We start from the raw sequence: 20,957 nt of genomic DNA on the forward strand, positions 1-20,957 counted from the left end.
GGATATCAAAGTCTTGAAGAATAACTCATTGATCAATCTCCACCAAGGCATAGAATTGGTCGTGCCATCCCTTCTAAGGAGTTAATTGGGGAAAACGTGCACGTTTTCCCTCAAAAGTAAATTTCTTGTTTTTGCTTGGACGGACAAACAGGTAAAGTGAATTTCAGCGTTTTTTAATTACTTTTTAAAAATTGTTCTCATTGATTTAGTCACCCAGTTGCTAGCAAACTGAGGTTAGCTAACTTGGCAAAGTCCTACCTCCTTTCTTTTTGGCTTATTGCACCAAGTTACTCAACCAGTCAAGTGTAAACGTCAAAATTAGTCAAATCTGATAATCTTCGGGACAGTATTAGAGCTATTGACTGTACTCTGGCTTCCTTTTGCTAATATAGTATTTAAAAGCTCTGCAAAATAAATTGTAACGTGGTTTGCTTTAAGCACTGATATGGGTGGGCGATGAACTTGTGAACTTTTAACTTGTTATCCTTCGGAACGTCCACATAATCTGCAAAAAATGTGTAAACCGAGTTAGCTTTGCAACTTCACTGCTTCTCTTTAAGAAAAACAAATAAGCTAACGTCGGGCTGTTTATTTTCCTGTGTGGCTGGATTGGTGTGGCGTGACGTGAATCTCATTTTCGTCAGCATCGTTTAAACGTATTAATTTGCGCAGGCAAAATGGTACCCCTTGGATGGGAACAAGTAGTTTGTTTTCGAGGTTTTGACTTATGTTTTGTTGACTGCGGCTGGTTTATTTCGAGCCAGCAGAGCGAACAGGATCTCAGCTGAGAGCGCTGAAGTAAACGCGCAACCCCCGCTTAGCTGGCCCCTTGCTGTTTTGTAACAACAAAGGACGACATATGCGGATAAAAAGCCACTGTAGTATTATAATAATCGGTTTAAAAGTACATGCGAGTTGGTATTTAGGTATGTTTCATTGTCAGGGAGCGAAGGCACATTGTTGGCTAGCGCTCCCTCGCGTCCGGATGTGCTTTTAAAAGAACTGGGAGTGGCCTACAGCTTAGTTTCCCGCACTGTATTTAAATCAGCCCGTTCCCTCCCTTTTCTCATATTCTGTTGAAGTGACAGTGCTGACAGCAGTACAATGCACTGAGTAGGGAGGGGAGACGGTCATATTTCTGCTGCTGGAGACCGTTTCGTCTTAACTTGTTGTGATCACTAAACAAAAACAGCCAATCCTAGGGATGGATTTTGCAGATGTAGTGTTTTGACAATCTTCCACGCAGAGCTTTTTACGATGCAAATTCTGAATCACTGCAACTTTCTCAGTTAGATGAGAATTTGATTATCATATAAACTCGTGAAAAAAAATATTCAGCAATGCGAAAGCAAACAAAAACGTAACATACAGTAAGAAAATCAATTAATATTTAGAAATAATTATGAAACAAATTTTTATATGACTTGCGTAATCTAAAGCACAAGTGATACTGCATATATATATATGTGTGCGCGTATTTATTTATTTTAGGGGGCAATGGTCCTGATAAGGAAATACTGAATGGTAATTTCCATATATGCACAGAACATGATAAGATAAGATAAAACTTTATTAATCCCTCGGGTGGGTTCCTCTGGGAAATTCGGTTTCCAAAAGCACAGCACCGACAGAGGTTACAGAATTTTATATATATATATATACACACACATATATAAATACAGAGATAGTTATATTTAAAAGGGGAAATGGTGGGGTTATTGTTTAACTTCACAGCAATGTATTTAGCAAATGAATAAGGTCCTTACTATGTAGAAAATGCCAAATTTAACAGCACCATCTGCTCCACTGTTTGTATTCTGCTACATGTGCTGCAGACAGTTGTGATCAATGTAAATAGTCTCTGGGCGCTCTCTGCTGGATAAACGAAGTAGTTGCGTTGATTCCAAAAATGAGCCCAATCATATTTTTGGTTCCTTATCTTATAACATATTTCTTGATATAATATATCTGTTATATGCTGATATCAGTCTGGCTGTTGTCTGAATAAAGCTCAAGTTGATGATAATTGTCTGTCTTCTGATATGTTATACAAATGCACATATCAACAATTTGGTTTAGAGCAAACACATTCTTTATTAATGAATGCAGCTAGCAGAGAAAATGACTGTCATAATTTTTTTTTCTCCAGTGAATGGTGAAACCGAAAGTTTGGTTCACACCTTCAGATCTTTCTAGATAAAGCTCAAATATGTACCATGTAGTACTATTCACTATGAAATGCATTTAAATACAAATGATTAGCAGATATGTTTTGGTTTTTCATTTAAACTTCACTGCAGAAAAAACGAGCATGGCACTCCTCTCACATTTCTATTTGTACTATGACAGAGTGTGTACTACTGCTGGATTAAAAGATGAAATGAAATCTTTCAGGAAAGACTTGTTATTAGTGTGCTATTGAAAATAACTAGCTATAATGGGAGTGGTGTTTGATTGTTGACACAGGGCAGCTGCAATGTGGATTCAAGTCCGCACAATGGATGGGAAGGAAACCCATCGGGTGGATTCCCTGTCCAAACTCACCAAGGTGGACGAGCTGCGTCTCAAAATCATGGAGATCTTCAAGGTGGAGCCAGAGAGACAGAGACTCTTCTACCGGGGCAAGCAGGTGAGCCAGCATGGTTGGTGTTAATAAATGACTTTATTACATTTTAGTGCAGTAGCTGAAATGATCTCAGTGATGGTTGTAGCTCAATTGTCAGCCCTGCTTTAGCATTTAGTCACAGACAAAATGTAAAATGCTATAAATGATATCTACAAATTTTTTTTTTCCTGTTTATATCAGATGGAAGATGGCCATACTATATTTGATTACAATGTAGGCCTAAATGATATAGTGCAGCTGCTTGTTAGGCAGCAGTTGCCCCCTGTTGATGTCGTCAAGAGCAAGGACAAAGAGGCAGAGCTCTCAGACTCTGATTCTGGCTGCGGCTCAACCCAGAGCGAGTGTGACAAGAGTTCGACTCATGGCGAGACAGAAGGTCAGACGGCGGGAACCTCTGCACAGACAAACGCCCCAGAACTCATCGACCCTGGATTTGGACTTTACAAGGTATGCGCTAAAGACTGTGGTCACATTGAATGTGATGTGTATTACTTCCTGTTTAAGCCAGCTGTGGTAGGGTGGCGATACAATGTAGAACTGCTACCACTGCGATGTTGATGTTTCTGGCTACAATCTTAAAAAAAAAGTGATAGGGATTAAGAAAAAACAAACTCAAAACACAATGCAAAGAGAAATTGGATAAGATAAATTGGGAATATGTAGCCCGAAAAAGTCGTGTAAGCAATGACTACTCCAGATGTTTGTTTAAAATATATATATATATATATACATATATATATATATATATTTTTTTTTTTTTTTTAATATGCATTCTGTGCATTTATGCAATATTATATTTTACTTTATCTTATCAGTAAGAGACTTCTGGATGCAGTTTAGGATTTGCTGTCTTCACTTTCCCTCTGATGTGATTGTGATGGTCTTCCAAATTGTCTACAAAAGTAGGCAGTTTGGATGACATGTGCATGGAGTGGATGGAATGAGTTCTGTTGTCCAAGCTTCAAAAAGGGCAGCGTGCAAAGGTTTCATTTTTACAAGACATCAAATGAGCCACTTTGTAGTGAACTTAAACTATTTTTGGGTGGGGAATAGTCAAAAGACATTTTATGAATTATTCTGAAAAAGTGACTGCAGTTTTAAAGTGTCAAAAGTTTGCTAACTCTTGGTGTGTGTGTGTGTGTGTGTGTGTGTGTGTGTGTGTGTGTGTGTGTGTGTGTGTGTGTGTGTAGATCAATGAGCTGGTGGATGCAAGAGACTTGAACATGGGAGCATGGTTTGAGGCCCAGATTGTAAACGTTACCAAGACTACAAAGACGCCCAAAGAAGAGGCTGCAGAGGCAGAGCCAGCTGAGGATATACTGTACCATGTCAAATATGAAGAGTAAGAATCATTTTTCGTACTAATGACTAATTTTTTTTTTTTCTTTCCCCCCATCACATCACTGTATCAACGCAGTATTTGTCATGTAGCAGCACAGAGCAGAGTTTCTGTACTAATGGTCATCATTCAGCAGTTTGAGCTCTGATTTTGGTTTTAGTGGGTCAGGTGTTGTAATTCTACAAACCAACTTGTTGCAGCAGTGAAAATGTTAATTGAAAGATCTAAGAAGATGCAGCTAAATATCCTAACAAATACATTGACACGATGTAAGCTACTTTAAAAGCTCTTCTCAAACACACTGGAGATGAAAACTGATGGTCCTGTTTAAATTTGATACTGCGAGCAATGCAGTTGTTACATTGAAGAATGTTTTTTTTAAAAAAAAAAATTTACGGACTCTGAACTGTAAGTTCTCATTTTGCTCAGTGAGACTGTACAATGAAACAGGTTTTCCCATTTGTTAAATAAGTACAATATATATAAAGGGAAGGCATTGCTCTGTTGATATGTGCCCTCATTGAAAGGTGCTCTTGTTTATTAGATGGCAAGCACATTAGTGTTGGAGGGAACATTCATGTGAATGGTGTATTGGTTCAAACCTGCTGCAATGACTACTGGTCCTTACTATTCAGACGTGTTTTTTATGTTTTGGCCATGCTGCAGCACTGCTTGTCTTTGAATTGCAAAATCATTCATCGTTTTTACTTTCACAGCTATGCAGAGAATGGTGTGATTCAGCTGCTGGCAAAGGACGTTCGGCCACGTGCTCGTACTGTGTACCAGTGGCACCAGCTGGAGCCAGGAATGGTTGTCATGCTTAACTACAACCCAGATGAGCCCAAGGAACGTGGCTACTGGTATGATGCTGAGATCCAGAGGAAGCGGGAGACTCGCACCCAGCGAGAGATCTATGCTAAGATTATCCTTGGGTAAGGCCATCGTTGCATACAAGTTGGAGTTGTTGTGCTTTGTAGCATCTGTTACGACTTGTCACATATAAGAACATTTCACTGGCTGTGGTAGATGATAAACATTTTCTTTAAGGTCTGTTGTAACAGTATCTCATAGTTTGGTTTTTGAATGCCGCAGCAGCAGGTGTGTAGAAGCTAATTTCCTGCTGTGGTATCAGTGGATGCCACTGAAACAATTTTTGACAGTTTAACCAACTGTGTGTATGGTCGTTTGGAGGATAAATGGCTTTCATTAACATTACGTCTGATTATTGTATCTGATATCAAACGGGTTTAGTTTTGTGTTGATGACGACCTAAAATATAACTAACCTTTTTGTACATGCATCGGAAGCTTCCTGTTATCCTCATGTTTGTCATTTCTTTTACCTTCTGTTTAAGCTTGGACAACATGGAAAGCAGGAGGAAGTTAGATTATATTGTTTGACTATTCTAACAGGCTCCTTTATGTTTTTTGTTTAAAATGTAGTGATGCTGGTGACTCTCTTAATGACTGCCGCATCATGTTCGTCACTGAAATCTACAAAATTGAGGAGCCTGGCTCGTTGGGTGACGCCCCTGCTGGATCTGAGAGTCCACTAAAAAGTGGGTTTAAAAACTGCATTTAAAATTGCAAAGATGTGTAGCAGTAGTCATAATCTAGAAATCTGAAATTAACCTTTCACTAAGGAATGTTGCAGAATGAAATGCATAATCAAAATGAATGCAATCTTCAGGATCAAATGGACCTGAGTGCAAGCACTGTAAAGATGATCCCAAAAAGAACTGTCGCTGGTGTAACTGCCACATCTGCGGCATCAAGCAGGATCCTGACAAACAGCTGCTGTGCGATGAATGCGACATGGCCTATCACACCTACTGTTTGAATCCTCCACTCACCACCATCCCTGAGGATGAGGACTGGTAGGTAGATTCAGAAATCCAGCATTCATTTAAAATTGAACAGAGCCACAAAATCATCAAATGTTAGAATGGAAGACTTAAAAAATTATCATCAGTGTGTCAGGCTCGGGTTTACCTTTTACTTTACATTTCGCAGGTATTGCCCAGGTTGTCGTAATGATGTCAGTGAGGTTGTGCTGGCTGGAGAGAAGCTGAAGGAGAGCAAGAAGAAAGCTAAGATGGCTTCTGCTAGCTCCTCGAGCCAAAGGGACTGGGGCAAGGTGAGTGCTAACACAATATGAATCTTAAACTTATCAGCTTTTTTTTTTTTCCTCATTATGGGAATGACAATTACACATCATAAATGATTTGCCTTATCTCCTATTTTAGGGTATGGCCTGTGTCGGTCGAACCAAACAGTGCACCATTGTTCCATCCAATCACTACGGCCCAATCCCTGGCATTCCTGTCGGTTCCCTATGGAAGTTCAGAGTCCAGGTCTGTTTTGTTTTTTTTGTTTGTTTTCTTTTCCTTCCTCACTTCATGGCTTATCATCGTTTGTGATGACTTATTCCTGTACCTTGGAATAATAATGGTATAATAATAATAACTGTTTAATTTCCCACCCTTAGGTCAGTGAATCTGGTGTTCATAGGCCTCATGTAGCTGGAATTCATGGCAGGAGCAATGATGGTGCCTATTCTCTGGTCCTGGCAGGAGGCTATGAGGATGATGTGGTATGTTTTTGTATGTTCTATAAAGAAAAGCAAAGTAGTGAGAACATGTTACTGGGGGGGGGGGGAGCTTGCTGTTTGTTGTTTTGATCAAAATGGTGTCAAATAATACTGCTTTTCAAGTGTTAGCAGTTATATTTGAAAACACTGTATTTATTTTATGCAATAGCCTGATGAGAAACTTTGTGAAGTTTAGTGTTTTTAATATCTTTGGTGCTTCTTAAACTATAGGATGATGGTAATGAGTTCACCTACACTGGCTCTGGTGGGCGAGATCTGTCTGGAAACAAGAGGACTGCGGAGCAATCATGCGATCAGACACTTACACACATGAACCGGTATGACAAGGCTATAAAAACGTACTGGTGTTAATTTTCAATTTGTCTGCTTAGATCTTCCTTTGCATATGTAAATCATCTGTTTTTGGGCCTCATCAGGGCGCTGGCTCTCAACTGCAACATCCCTGTGAATGACAAAAATGGAGCAGAAGCCAAAAACTGGAAGGCAGGCAAACCAGTTAGAGTAGTACGCAGCTGCAAGGGACGCAAGCACAGTAAATACTGCCCCGAGGAAGGGAACAGATACGATGGAATATATAAGGTATGAAGGAAAACTAGAATTTCTTTTTTGCCTTTGGTAAAAAAATCTGCAGTGATTTCACAATATTGCAACTATTTTAGTTTTACTTGAGATCTTTGTCTTACTTTAGGTGGTGAAGTACTGGCCAGACAAAGGAAAATCAGGCTTCTTGGTCTGGCGGTACCTGCTAAAGCGTGATGATGACGAACCAGCACCATGGACCAGAGAAGGCAAGGAACGTATCAAGAAACTGGGTCTCACCATGCAGGTAGAGATCATTAGATTATATTGTCCATACAATTTTTTTTTTTTTTTTTTTTTTTTTTTTTTTTTAAATTTCTTTACTTTTTGTTTGTTTCTTTTCAGCAATGGTGGATATTTTTTAGTCCTGGTGCTGGATAAAATAAACATTGTGTTCTTCTGTATTTTGTTGAGAAAATGAGCTTCTGCATTACTAAAAATATTAAGTTTAATGTAATACACTTAATGTAGCCTTGTAAATAAATGCATTACATCTTAGATGTTTTCAATTCATTAATTACCTGCTGACTGTTACATATTGTTGTAGTGTAAACTAATAAACTACTTTTATTGTTCCAGTATCCTGCAGGCTATCAGAAAGAGAAAGAGAACAAAAATGAAGTGGAAGAGGAGGCGACACCCAGCAAGGCTAAAAGGAAGAGAAAATCTCAGGGCAGCGGTATGTTGTTTGTCTATGTGGAAGTTGCTAATATCATAACTGTGCTTTGTTTTTGGAAAATGTAAAAAACATGATATTGCTCATGTATTTGACATTGTTTTTATGTAGCAGCTTAACTAAAATTGCATCCTAGAAGCTGCTTATTAATGGAAAATGTCTTTGTTTCTCTTAGAATCCTCAAAGACTCCACCAGCCAAAACTCCTAAGAAAGTCAAGGTAGAGATGTACAAGCTGTCCCAGGAGCAAAAGGCACTCATCAAAAATGACAAGCTAAACAAGAAGCTGTGGGATGAAGCCATGGAGTCACTGTCACTTGGACCGGTAAGAATATCTGTACATTTGTTCAAATTACCACAATGTTTTAATAGTGTTTTGTTGTCGTTGTTGTTTTTTTGTAAACATTTACTGAATTTACTATTTGGGAAAGTGCTTGTATGAATGGGTGAATGTGCTTTGATGCTCAAAGTAGAAAAGTGCTTTATAAAAACCATTCACTTTACCAATATTATTGGTTTGTGTGACAGTTGGCTGCTGGGTGGAACCTCTTAGTGCAACATTTTAAAACCACACTGTGCTTTTGCAAGTGTAATCACTTGCAAATTTCAAACTTATGTGCATAGTAAATGCAACTTGAAATAAGAAGCCTGTGTTCCTCCGTAAAACAAAAACCACTGAAACTGTCTATAAAACTGATCTAATTTTTATTTTTATTTTTTCTGCAGAAATTCTTGAACAAAGTTGAAGAAGTTTTCCTCTGCATTTGCTGCCAAGAAGTGGTCTATCAGCCCGTCACCACAGAGTGCCAACACAATGTCTGCAGGGTAAGAAACTACTAATGTCCCGAATCTAGAGTTGTTGCTCTAATAAATTTACCACTTGGTAATATTTATTCTGTAGTATGTTGTAGAGATCATGTTTAAATTTTGTGTGATAGTAGATACCAGTAACAGCTAAAACTGGTTTATTTTTGCTAGAAATTGGGTCAAGGTCATTTTTAAATGTGAAAATCAGTAAACACTTTATTCATCTCAATTTTCTATCACAGTAATACAAAATCTTCAAGCTTCACAACAATATACTAGGCCATTAGGAGACATGAGTAACTAGGTTGGTTAATCATTTGACCTTAACCTTTATTGTTAGTGTCCAAGGTCAAAGTTGACCTTGGAAAAAATTCCAAGAAATCATGTAGAGTAATATATCAACTGCTTTACTACACACTTTATTTTTGCAATTTGATGCCCAACGATATCCGTGACTCCATAACAGGCCGACATCATCACCTTGTAATGGGGGGAAAAAAAACAGACTGACTGAAGTATGTTAGCCCTTGCCTTTCAGGGGTGCTCTTGTTACTTTAGCTTTAAACCTTTACATATTAACTTTTGTATTCCTCATAGTTGTCACGTAGTAAGCTACTTAACAGAATAATGTTGTCAAATAAAGCAGAATGCAAAGCATTTATTAGTAATGGAGTTCACAAAGTTTTGTTGCACCTAGTTGTGATATTTTATGGATTCATTCACTAATGGTACCTCCTGTAGCACCATTGCAGGTTGAATTTCTTCAGCTGCTACAGGAGGTACATCCTCTGCTGCTTTCCTGATAAGGGAGCTGATTAGGTTGTGTGTTTAGGTCCTGAGAGATAATTGTTCCCAGAATAGGAAAGTGTCCACTGGCAGCGATGCATGATGATGGGCTGGATTCTTCCTGAAGTCCTGTTATTGCCACAGTTACTTTGAGCTCCTGGTTGTTTTCTCTGCACCAGGTCACTAGATTGTCAGACTCCTCTTTATCAGAGCCTGATTAGGGTGGTGTCGTCTTTGAACATTAGAAATTTGGCAGACTGGCTGGAGGTGTAGCTGTTTGCTGTATGGAGCGAGGTATTATAATGGGGTTTGCTGAGAATGTTGAAAGGCTCTATATGGATGTTTTTAATGAGTGATGTTGTGAAAACTTATTGTATTGCAGTGATAGCATTGATTGCTTTGGTGCTTAGAGTATCTTTTTGATCTACTAACACCTCTGATAAATGCATCACAAATTGTTATTTAACAAAACCTGCTATTGTTTAACAAGAACTTGTTCTACTTTTTTTCCTTCAGGAATGCCTTCAGCGGTCCTTCAAAGCAGAGGTGTACACCTGCCCGGCCTGCAGGCACGACCTGGGCAAGAACTACTCCATGTCGGTCAACAAATCCCTGCAAGACATTCTAAATCAGTTTTTCCCAGGGTACAGCAACGGGCGGTGATCATTGGTGCTACTTACTCAGCCCTCGAGGAAATGAGACGTAAACTGTAAGGGCCGTTTTCAGTAGAGGCAATAAAGAATCAGTTTCTTTTAATATATTCTATGATTATAAAACTGCAATATTTGTGGACTTCAATAATATCATCACCTTGGATCTGCAATGATGTGGTGTTAAAAGATAAATTTAAAAATCCCTTTAACTGGCTGTACCGTTACTCCATTAATACCTTCAACCTCGACTTTTTTTTTCTTTTTCTTTTTTAAATTCCAAGTGCTTCAGTCTATTTCATTAACTAATGCTAATGTTATCCATGATGTAAATTGTATCATTTTAAACTAAATATCTGTGTTTAGCTCTTTTAAAAGAGGATGTTAAGTGGTTAAGCCATTCTGTCCAACTTGTTTGAAGATTTTTTTTTTTTTTTTTTTTTTTTTTTTTTTTTTTGTAATTATTCAAGGATTTTATTATCATCCAGTCTGTTCTGCTTTGCTGTGAGGTTGGCCCTCATTTTGGTGCAATTTGTCTTAATTCTGATCACGCAGTTGAGATTTTAAAAAGTTTGTGTTTGTTTTTCCTGGCTTGATTACATTATTAAAATCTCACTGTTTCTCTTGGATATAGATGATATCCAACATTCAAGAGCAAACTGACCCAGATCAGTTTTGTGTTCCTGCACTTGAGTCTGAGGCCAAGTAGCCTAGTCATCAGATGTTGGATTTTCTAGCTATACTAGTTCCCTGAATGTTTTGATACAGGAATGTTTCTAGCTGTATATTAAGTTTGTAAAAGTTGTTATGAATTTGATAAAACATTCAGATGCCAAACGTGATAGATTACTAAAGAAATTTTATCCTCTGGCATAGATTTGGATATCCCTTGTTTTGAAAAGATTCACTTTATTAAAGTCCAAAGAAAAAGCAGTGCTTAACCAAGAGTTTAATGTAGAACTCCCATCTATCAAGCTCTCTAGATGTCCCTGACACGTAAATGTATTTGTCTAGAAAATTGTATTTTTCTTAAAGTTTAAAAGTGTACTTTTCATCTTTTTATAATCTTATTTCTGCCATCTATGTAGGGGGTGTTCAGTCAGCCTTTTGTGTCTCCAGTGGTCACCTGTGTTATCTGACCTCATTTAAGGAAAAAACCAAACAAAAACAAAACAGAAAATGCTTGATTTACATGTTAAGGAAATTCCACATGCTGATCCTGAAATTCAACTAAACTGAATTTTACTGCCTTTTGTCTTTTTTATAAATGCAGTTCAGTGAGTTTCAGCAGCAGTGTGTTATTTATCCACGTGCCAGCACTTCGGGTTTTGATGGAGATACAAATATTTGCATAGACTGGGAAATGTATATTTTCTGAAATTGTATAATTTTTTTTTTTGTTTTTTAGTCTGTAGTTTTGATATGTAGTTTTAGAATTGCACATATTTTGTGCAGAATTTTTGTCAATGCATTTTCAGTGTTATTCAATAAAGTAAAAAATTTGACACGTGTTTTTGGGGGGAAATGTTTTGGGGGGGGGAAGGCACATATTACCCTTTTCACAGTTTTTAGTTAAAGTAGGAATTTAAATGAAAAACAATGTTCGAAATTGATATGTGACTTTACATTTAATTATAATGTCATGGTGGGAAGCTGTCCTAACACTAACATTTACAATTTAGATATGAAACTTGAAAAGTGATACAAGTGTAGTCAGGACGGCTGAACGTGTTTACCCCTGCTCTGAGGGTATTTTATTTTTCTCTTGGCCAACGGAGCATAGCAACCTTGAGCAAACCCGGCAGTGTGTACGTGCGTGACGTACACATTGGTTGCGTGAGAGCCACGGAAACCATGGAATAGCAAACGTCTGATTTAATTGGTTACTCTGCGTGTCGGTAACCGAGTAAACCAATCATACGTTTCCTAGTAACCGTCCATCACGTGTTTAAACCACTCAGAAGGCAATTGGTGAAAGTAGGCGCGTCCTCAACGACAAGCCCAGCAAGCTAATGCTAGAAGAAAATCGATCCAGGGAATCTGTTCTAAACGAAACTAAAACGACTGAACGAAACAGGGACAGGGCTATAGTTTGCCGCAGGAGGTAATATTTCCTTACTTATATTTATTTTAGTAAATTGCAGAGACCATACTCTCGTCTATTCACGGAGTGTGTTCCGTCGTTGTTTTGTTTTTTTCCTTTCTAAATGCAGATATGGAAGTAGCTAAGCAGAAGCTAGCCAGCGTTGGCTAGGAATACATTTGCGTCAGGACACGATGATATGTAGCTCCTTAAAATGAAATGGTTGATATGTGCCTATGTGCTGCTGTTGCATTAAGCGATTATACAGGCAGTGCAATTTACGGACCTTAAAGAGCTTCGGCTGGCTTTCTTTTGTTCACTATGTGGGTTAAAATGCTAATAGTTATTGGCAGTTGTGCAGGGCTATGGTCGCCTTTAGCAGTAGCTGCCAATAATAAGTTGATACTATGCAACCGAGCAGCGCCGTTTTACACTTACAAAGCCGAGAAAGACCCACCTGGGTAACTGATATATTTTATGAGTTTTACCCTCTCGAGGGGGCTGCTTGCTGCACAGTTGAATTAAGTTTTAGGCCTAAATGGAGTTAAAGGCCCCTGTTTGTTGTGATGAGCCAGCTGGGGGTCATGTGGCCTCCATTCACTTTAGTAGGTCAGTCTCAGTTAGAAAGAGGGTCCCGGCGTCTAAAGCAGTTAGTCATTGGAAAGATGTAATAAATCCCTTTCCAATCAGTCAGAATTAATTTTAAAGGCAAAACTAGTTTGAAATTGTTGCTCTGGGCTTTGAAGAAATGAATGCTTTGAAATGTGTTATGAAATGTCTCGGTCACTGAGTAGTTGTATTTACGAGGATTATATGTCAGTTTCAGCAAAGCAAACTTAGTTAGCTCTTATCCTTTTTTTTTTCGTTAATTTCAAACTTGGCTGCGCTTAAGGCTACAGCACATTTCTTCATATGCACTGTGGGCTTTTGTGCTTCATGCAAACGAAGCGCAATTTGCATTATCTCGTGTCAGAAAGTCGGAGTGGGAAGTACACTACTGCTGTTTTAACCTCGTGGGCGTAAGATCTGTTTGAAGTTGTGAATGAGGATAATGCAAGGCACATTTAGCAATGCAGCAGTGTGTATCTTTTAGTGCATGTGCAGCGCTGAAAATGGTTACTGTTCCTTGACCCACCAAACATAAAGCTAAAACGCTTCTATAACTGTGATTGAACAGTGAACATGCTGTCTGTAGCGCAGATGGGGACAGTCACTGCAAAGTTGTGAAGTGAACTGCACACGTGTTGTTCACAGTGCCACAGTTGATCTTCCAGCAGATATTAACTTCCTATCAACAGGGTGTTTGTTGATAGCCTTATTAGGTAGTTGTTTGGAGAAAAAGAAAAATGTTTGATTTATGCACCTTTTAAGGAACATGGATGCATTGATCACTGATATTGTCTTACGTTAATATGTATAACATGATTAGATTAATGAATACGGAGTCACATAAGTGATGGATCAATTAGGATCAGGTTATTGTTATTCTAAATGCAAAAACTCAAATCCTTATTTGTATTTCTTTATTTTGATCCTAAAACGTCACACTTGCACAATTACTGGCTGGATACAATTTTCTGCCATGAGGCAGTGATGGTATTGCATAATGAAGGCTCAACCAACCAATGAAAATATTACTTAAAGGTTTAGTTAGTCCAACAAAAGTCACAATGTCCCGTCAGTTTATCCAAAGTCTCACCCGTTAATGTTGTCTAGCCCTGCGGCAGCGACTTGCAAATTGGAGAGGTGGTTGGGGGAGGTACTGTCCACCAATACAAACTGCTTAGGTACTTTAGGCTCTGTCTATTTATCCACTGCTGCTGATGAGAGGGCAGTGAATGATTTTTATCTTATTAAAACAAGTGAATCTAAGTGGACTGCTGGCAGCTTAATAGGTAAAGCTTTTAAATGATGTTTTAAAATGGTTATAACATTAAGTTAATTAGCTAAACTGAAGGCTGTAGGTTTTGTCTTACACAGAACAAAAAAAACAACAACCCTAAATCATGGTATTAAAACTTAGCTTGAAAATGTAAACAGTGGTAATTAAAAATGCTTCTGAATATTCAAAAACACTGATATAAAGTGAAAGTGCTGATGAGAGAAGATGGTTTAGAGTGAGTTTTTTGAATGAAGTTTTAGTGCTTGCTACTTTCTGGTGTTTATGTTCACATTTGGATTTTAAAAAGTCTGTGGTAAGCCTTAAGAGAATGAGAGCCATTGAATTTGTTTGACACAAAATTTGACAAGATGCAGAAGTGACACTTCTAAAATGTAGGTTAGGAAGTGCCTTCAGTAATGTTATGATCAAGGACACCCCTATTTGGTGAAGGAAGTGGACCGGTCTGCTTTTTTTGTGTTAACAGCTGTGTAGATTGCACTAAGATTGAGTTGTTTGGTCTTGTTTATTTTTAAAATCAATCTTTTAATTTTCCATATTTTTTTCAGTATTTAATTTTTTGTTTTTATTTAAATGTACAAAAATAATCACACATTGTAGTCAGAAAGTTGGATTTTTCCTTTTTAGAAAAATATTTTTAAAACATAGATTCCTTTTCTTTCACTTGCAGTTTTGTGTAATTTGCCTTTGCAAAGTTCTCAGTAATTTGAATGTATTTGAGGCAGACTGTGTGTGCCCTGAACACCACTGATTTCCTCCTCAGGTTTACCTGCAATCTTTCCAAGAGCCAATGGCTACCGACATGCCCATGGAAGATGTGTTGGGTCCTCACCCCGCCCCAGCCTCTTCCACTCCTCCTGACCCAGTGTCTCCCCCTACTCTCAGCTCAAATGAAGCCCAAAACCAGATTCCCACTCTGGAGCCAGCAATAGCTGAAAACCTGAATAAAGTGGTAATCTCTGAACACAATGCTGCTCCACACCTCAATCCAGTTCAGCCTGCAGACCCAAATGTGGCCCCAGAACTTGTTCCAGGTGCGGAGGTGTCTCCCGTACCTTTGCCGGCCCCCCTGCCGCCAGCTGCTGCCAAGAACCCCAGCTGCAAGATCATGACTTTCAGGCCCACAATGGAGGAGTTCAAAGACTTTGCCAAATACATCGCCTACATGGAGAGTCAAGGAGCTCATCGCGCTGGCCTGGCAAAGGTGATTTCAGGACACAGGCACACACACATATATGTACCCACATATCCACTTCAGTCTTCTTACTAGATGTTTTTTGTTTTGTTTTAGTGAAGTATTGCTGTAACATTTTGAATCCTGTGCATCTCTTTTAGTTTCCTACCTGTTTTTGCATAGCCAAGGTTCAATCTAACATCATTACTAATGTTTAAAATGATCAAAGCATGTTAGAAAATGCTTGTAAGAACCATTTATAGTTTTAAGCTGATATCAGCAGAATCCACCATCTAAATTTCCAAAGGTTTAATCTGCATACTTTGAATTTGAATAGATTTTGAATCTGCTGACCTTGTAAAGGTTAAGCGTCTTTTTTTTTTCTCCAGGTGATTCCCCCTGCGGGATGGAAGCCACGCAAGTCCTATGACACAATCGAGGACATGGTGATTCCAGCTCCCATCAGCCAAGTGGTGACGGGTCAGTCGGGTCTGTTCACCCAGTACAACATTCAGAAGAAATCTATGACTGTGGGTGAATACCGCAAGCTGGCCAATAGCAAGAAGTAAGTCGGTCCCAACCTCAGGGGCTTCATTCGTAAATGATTGCATACAAATGCAGTATCTGACGTGATGTTTTGCACGATAGTGTCCTTGTAAGCTTTGATGGTGCAATTATTGCTCTTACTCAGCATGGTTTAAAACATGAATGTTACTAAATATAGTGCAACTACGATGATGGAGAACATAAATAAACAATAAAAGTGCATTCTAATATTTCACACTAAATCAGGAATTGTGTTATTTGTACCTACAATTGGCATCAGGGTGCCAGAAAGAACAGACAGGTTTTCTGTTTTAAACTAATACTGTTTAACACCAGTGCACAGTATTTTAAAAAGCTGAAGGTTTTGTTTGTCCTGATAACCATGAGTTTGAAAATAATACTGTCTTAAAATAAGTGAAATGGGTCATGGTGGGTAGTGGTAGCTGTGGTGCTAGTGACGGTAAAAAGCCAGTTCAAACTATATTATGTTGCTGTGTTGTTGTTTTTTTAAATTTTATAAACATTTTCTTTATAAATTGTCGTGTAGATGCTATAACTATTAAGGCAGAAGAATAATGTAACAAATGAAAACCTTGGCACTGTAGCAGAACTACTACAAAAGCTCAAACTCTTATATACATTGGACTTAAATTATTTTATTACAGTCTATTTGCTGATTGTAAATGTTTGCACAGTGCTTGTTTGAGGGTTTAGTTGAAGGGCACCACACTGCTTACAATACAACCTGTCCTGTTCTGTTTGCAGGTACTGCACGCCACGACACAAAGACTTTGATGACCTCGAGAGGAAGTATTGGAAGAACCTGACGTTTGTGTCACCTCTTTATGGTGCTGATGTGAGCGGCTCCATCTATGATGAGGTGGGTGAAGTTTGTCTGGATAATGACAATTTTTATTAAGTTTTTAAAATATTCTTGAATTTGTTTTTGTTTGTTTGTTTGTTTGTTTGTTTTTAAATAAAAATAAACCACTTCTGGCCTAATAGGTTTATAGTAGTTTATTTTCCATCAATGGGCAATTTTCAGGGTTGTTTTTTCACCATTAGTAGTATTATTATTATTATTATTATTATAACTTAATTAAAATGCACCATGTAATTGTGATAGAAAGCTGCTTTAGGAGTTTACAACTTTTATATTTCAAGATTTTTGCTGCTGTTGTAACTTTCAAAATCGTGCTCAGTGAGTAATATGACTACAGCACCATCTGGTGGTCATTGATGGAGATTGATGGACTGATGAAAGTGGAGCGTGCAGGTTCCCTTGTACTTGATATTCATAATTGCATGCTCTCCAGAACATTGAAGAATGGAACATCGGCCATCTAAACACACTGCTGGATATGGTGGAGCAGGAATGTGGGATCGTCATTGAGGGTGTCAACACTCCATACTTGTATTTTGGCATGTGGAAGACAACCTTTGCTTGGCACACTGAAGACATGGACCTCTACAGCATCAATTACTTGCACTTCGGGCAGTCCAAGTCCTGGTGAGTCACTTTGTTTTCCTGACCTTCTATGAATGTGACACAAATTGCCACTTGAAGTTCCAAGTTTATATTCTAATTAAAATGGGTGTACATACATACATACATACATATAAATGGATAAGGTCCCAGATCAAAAAGATGAAGCCATTTGTTGAAGTGTCTTAAAGCTGTATTCTTTCTCATGGCTAGCACAGGACGGTGACTTTGGTTTTGAAAAACGAAGTCATATTATAGTATTTTTAGGATCAATTCTCATTTAATCTTAAGCAGAAAAGAACATAAAAAGCACAATTAGAATAATTTTTTATTATTTTTTTTAAAGAAAAGTGGAAATTAAAACAAGCTGCCGTAATAAGTGACCCCATCAGCGGTTAACTGTTTGTACCATCTGTCATTCTTTTTTGTTTTTTTAATCTTTAATATTGCAGCAGTTTTATTGGCCATCGAAAACAATGGCTTGTGTGTCTGTTTCACTTAATGCAGGATGAGAGGGACACATTTGTCATGCAGAAGTTTGCATTTGAAGCTACTGCTGTTTCAGATGGCTTCACTGCCAGCCAGTTAGCCTTGGCTGTATGTCACTGAGTACACTGAAACAGTGCACTCAGTGACATAACTGGAGAAACTTGCCTCCAAACCACAGCTCCTCTACCTCAGTTAAGCTGCTGCAGGCTGTGAATGTGCTAATAGTTCTGTAGCCAGGATCACACTGTGATGGAAGCAGGGACTGAGAACATTTGTGTATTTTTATCAGGAAATGGTTAAACATAAATTAATAATAATAAAAATACAGATAACTGGAAATGCTGGATAAAAATAGAACATTTAATCCACAAAACAAAATGTATGACAGTGATCAGAATCAGAAATACTTTATTTATCCCCAAGGGGCAATTAAGATTACTATTCAGCATCACCATAAAGTGATGCTTACTAAACAGTATTTAGAGTTCAAAGTGTGTGTATAATTTCTTACAGTTTGTGTGGGGACTACAGAATCACTTTACTTCTTCGTGAGTGTACCGCCACATTACAGAGTGATGCTTCTCTCACCCCATGAATGATCTTTAAGTGCAGAATGTGCTCAGCCAAAGTCTTGTCAAAGCCCATTTCTCCACCGGCTTTCTAAAAGGCGGTGAAACAGCGAGTTTCGTTTAAGGCTTGTCACGAAATGAACATTGTATAGCGACAGCTTGTTCTTATTTAAAGTGACAACAGTGACAGCATAGGCTGAAAGTTGGATTCTGCTACCTGAATGCCTGAATTGTTTGCAGTGAGCTTTGCGAAGGACAGAGTGAGAGGGTGCTTTGCAGATTTGCAGTCATTTGCACGCTAATTTTCACCTGATTATGTAAATGCAATGCTTGTCCTGGATAGCTCAAATGTGTCTATATTTACACATGGATGCCTTATAACTTGAAATTTGTGTCAAAGTCTTCACTACATCCTGTTTATTATAAGTGTGGACAGTAATGATTGGCAAAATTTTCAACTCGTTTCACTCCTTAATCATTCTTTAGAGACACAACTTGTCTGCCTTTATCTGACCTGATTTTGGGTCCAAACTGATGTCTATGTACTAAGTCTCCAAAGCAGAACATAGCAGTAAAAACTGATGCTGGGGAGTGATTAGAATATATAGCGTAGTTTAGTTTTTTAGCTGTCCTTCCTCCCTCGTCCTCTTTGGTTCTGGTATCAGGTTAGCTGTGTGTAAAGTTAATCACAACTGCTACTGCGCTCGTTGCAAACCATTAGCCACGACCCCTAACTGGTCCCGGCAGATGGCTGCCCCTCTCTGAGCCCGGTTCTGCTGGATGTTTCTTCCTGTAAAAATGAAGTTTTTCCTTTCCACTGTCGCCAATTACAGTGTTGGGTCTTTATGTTCCTTAAGGTGACTGCTGTTTTGATTTGTTGCTATATAAGTAAAACTGAAATTAATTAAACTATGTTTTCATTTAAACATTTTTTTTGCCAAATCATTCATCTCGATGAAATTGACTAATTATGTGGTTTGGACTCAAGCAAATACAAATTGAAACTGAAGCTTGACTGATTGGTAATGCCAAACAATAACAAAGTAGTGTTTCTTTCTGTTCAATGCCGGGTAAAAAATGTTATTTGTTACATTTTGTGTCAACAGCAGGCACAAAAGTTATTTCTCTTTATAATTGCTAGTTGTCACTTTATCTTATTCACATGATTTATTTTTCAATTTCTAGTCTGATGCGGTACTTTGAAGAATGGTAAATTAAAAACAAAGATATAAATTTTTGTCTCATTGTACCTTGACATTTGGGAGTTGCTTAAACTCTTTATAGAGCCTGTTGTACAGGAGAGGTAGTGCTGTGATTCAGATTTATACTTTTCTTGCCTGCTGTCTGTATTTCCTTCTGTCACATGGTTCCTGAGGGGAAAATGTTTTTCTTCTTACCTTTTCTGCTCCTTGATTGTCTTTTTTGTGTGTGTGTGTGTGTGTGTGTGTGTGTGTGTGTGTGTGTGTGTGTGTGTGTCTTTCCCTCCACCTTGTTTTCCATCCATATCACTGCAGGAGGGGAGCAGTGTCATCTCAGCTTTCAGAAATACAGTATTGCTTCTGTGTATGTGTGTGTTTGTGGGTTTTTATTGTTGTTTTAAAGATTTCCTTCTCTGTTTTCTTTCTCACCTGTCTTCCTTCTTTTCACAGTATGCTTCCCCGCCACCTTTTCCCCTCTCTTGCTTGCCTCCTGAAGTGGTATACCATGTGTCTATGTGTTATAGCTCCCCCTCTCTGTGATGTCACCTCATTAAAATTATCTGTCTTTTTTTCACATCTCCGAGTGAGCATGAGTATATTTCACTACGACTCAGTGTCAAAGTGCGTGTGGTCTGACAGATGAAATTACATTCATCGAGCTGCAGTGTTCAGTCTGGTGTTACATGTTCTGGACCTCTGGCACTGCTGCATTGCTTATGGAGGTCTGTGTATGCAGTATTCCTTTGTTTGAATACACCTCCACGGTGTTTATTAAATTGCTAAGAAGGTGTGGTGTTTCTGTCTTTCTCTTGTATCCGTGTTTAAAGATTATTATGGAAACAATTGTTGGTTACATATTTAGGGCTGTTTCATAGATTTTTTTTTTTTTTTTTTTTTTTTTTAACACACCAAAGTCGTATAAATCCTTTTACAGCCACTTGAGGGCAGTGTTATTACTGTTGTCGTCTCCCTATCTGAATTTATTAAATTTCAGTAATGTTCTTTGTGTAGCCAGAGAGGTATGCAAATCATAGCCAATGTGAGACCAGTTTTGCTCACTATAACAGAAATGAACTGGTTTTAATGTACAAGACATATTTTAGCAGAAAGAAGTTTTTTGTTTTGTTTTGTTTTTAAAAAGACTGCTTCTTCCTTTTGTGGTCTTTTTAAAAACACTTTCTGTAACTGTTCATTATGAATCCAGCATCTGGTTGGGGTCTATTCCACCTGTCATAGGCCAAAAAGGTTACAGTCTATTACAGAGCTAATACAGAGAGACAGGCAACCTTTCACACTCACATTCACACCTATAGCCAATTTAGAACTACCAGTTGACCTAACCTAAATGTCTTTGGACTGTGGAGGAAGCTGGAGTACCCAGAGAGAACATACATAGGCACGGGGAGAATATGCAAACTCCACAGAGTCGGATGGTGGAT

At 38.2% G+C, this 20,957-nt stretch overlaps 2 protein-coding genes across 2 annotated transcripts in view; both read left to right on the forward strand.

Moving 5' to 3' along the window:
- Positions 1-2: 2 nt before the first annotated feature.
- On the forward strand, positions 3-11,577 carry uhrf1 (ubiquitin-like with PHD and ring finger domains 1). Its single transcript, XM_085433147.1, has 17 exons — positions 3-151; positions 2,467-2,629; positions 2,807-3,073; positions 3,817-3,968; positions 4,682-4,897; positions 5,408-5,523; positions 5,655-5,841; positions 5,978-6,101; positions 6,211-6,318; positions 6,453-6,557; positions 6,786-6,892; positions 6,992-7,154; positions 7,264-7,401; positions 7,734-7,833; positions 8,006-8,154; positions 8,556-8,654; positions 9,939-11,577. Exons 2-17 carry the CDS (start codon positions 2,477-2,479, stop codon positions 10,083-10,085), a joined length of 2,331 nt encoding a protein of 776 aa, XP_085289273.1. The 5' UTR covers positions 3-151; positions 2,467-2,476; the 3' UTR covers positions 10,086-11,577.
- A 375-nt stretch (positions 11,578-11,952) lies between these two features.
- Positions 11,953-20,957, forward strand: part of kdm4b (lysine (K)-specific demethylase 4B) — a 42,906-nt gene continuing 33,901 nt past the window's right edge. Inside the window, exons 1-5 of the mRNA XM_085433149.1 lie at positions 11,953-12,176; positions 14,819-15,259; positions 15,619-15,794; positions 16,541-16,655; positions 17,092-17,285. Coding sequence (XP_085289275.1) covers positions 14,846-15,259; positions 15,619-15,794; positions 16,541-16,655; positions 17,092-17,285 — 899 coding nt within the window. The 5' untranslated portion in view covers positions 11,953-12,176; positions 14,819-14,845. The remainder of the gene's footprint in view (positions 12,177-14,818; positions 15,260-15,618; positions 15,795-16,540; positions 16,656-17,091; positions 17,286-20,957) is intronic.

This window comes from Copadichromis virginalis, linkage group LG15 (genome assembly GCF_057382275.1).
Source record: "Copadichromis virginalis isolate Kocher_CV1m ecotype Utaka linkage group LG15, C_Virginalis_male_GT1.1, whole genome shotgun sequence".
Lineage (NCBI taxonomy): Eukaryota > Metazoa > Chordata > Actinopteri > Cichliformes > Cichlidae > Copadichromis > Copadichromis virginalis.

What these genes read in the sequence shown, in the direction of transcription:
- uhrf1 (XM_085433147.1), top strand. Translation starts at nt 2,477, where the DNA reads ATGTGGATTCAAGTCCGCACAATGGATGGGAAGGAAACCCATCGGGTG. An exon ending in ATCCCTGAGGATGAGGACTG is followed by an intron (nt 5,842 to 5,977) that starts GTAGGTAGATTC and finishes TACATTTCGCAG; the next exon opens with GTATTGCCCAGGTTGTCGTA. An exon ending in GAGAAAATCTCAGGGCAGCG is followed by an intron (nt 7,834 to 8,005) that starts GTATGTTGTTTG and finishes TGTTTCTCTTAG; the next exon opens with AATCCTCAAAGACTCCACCA.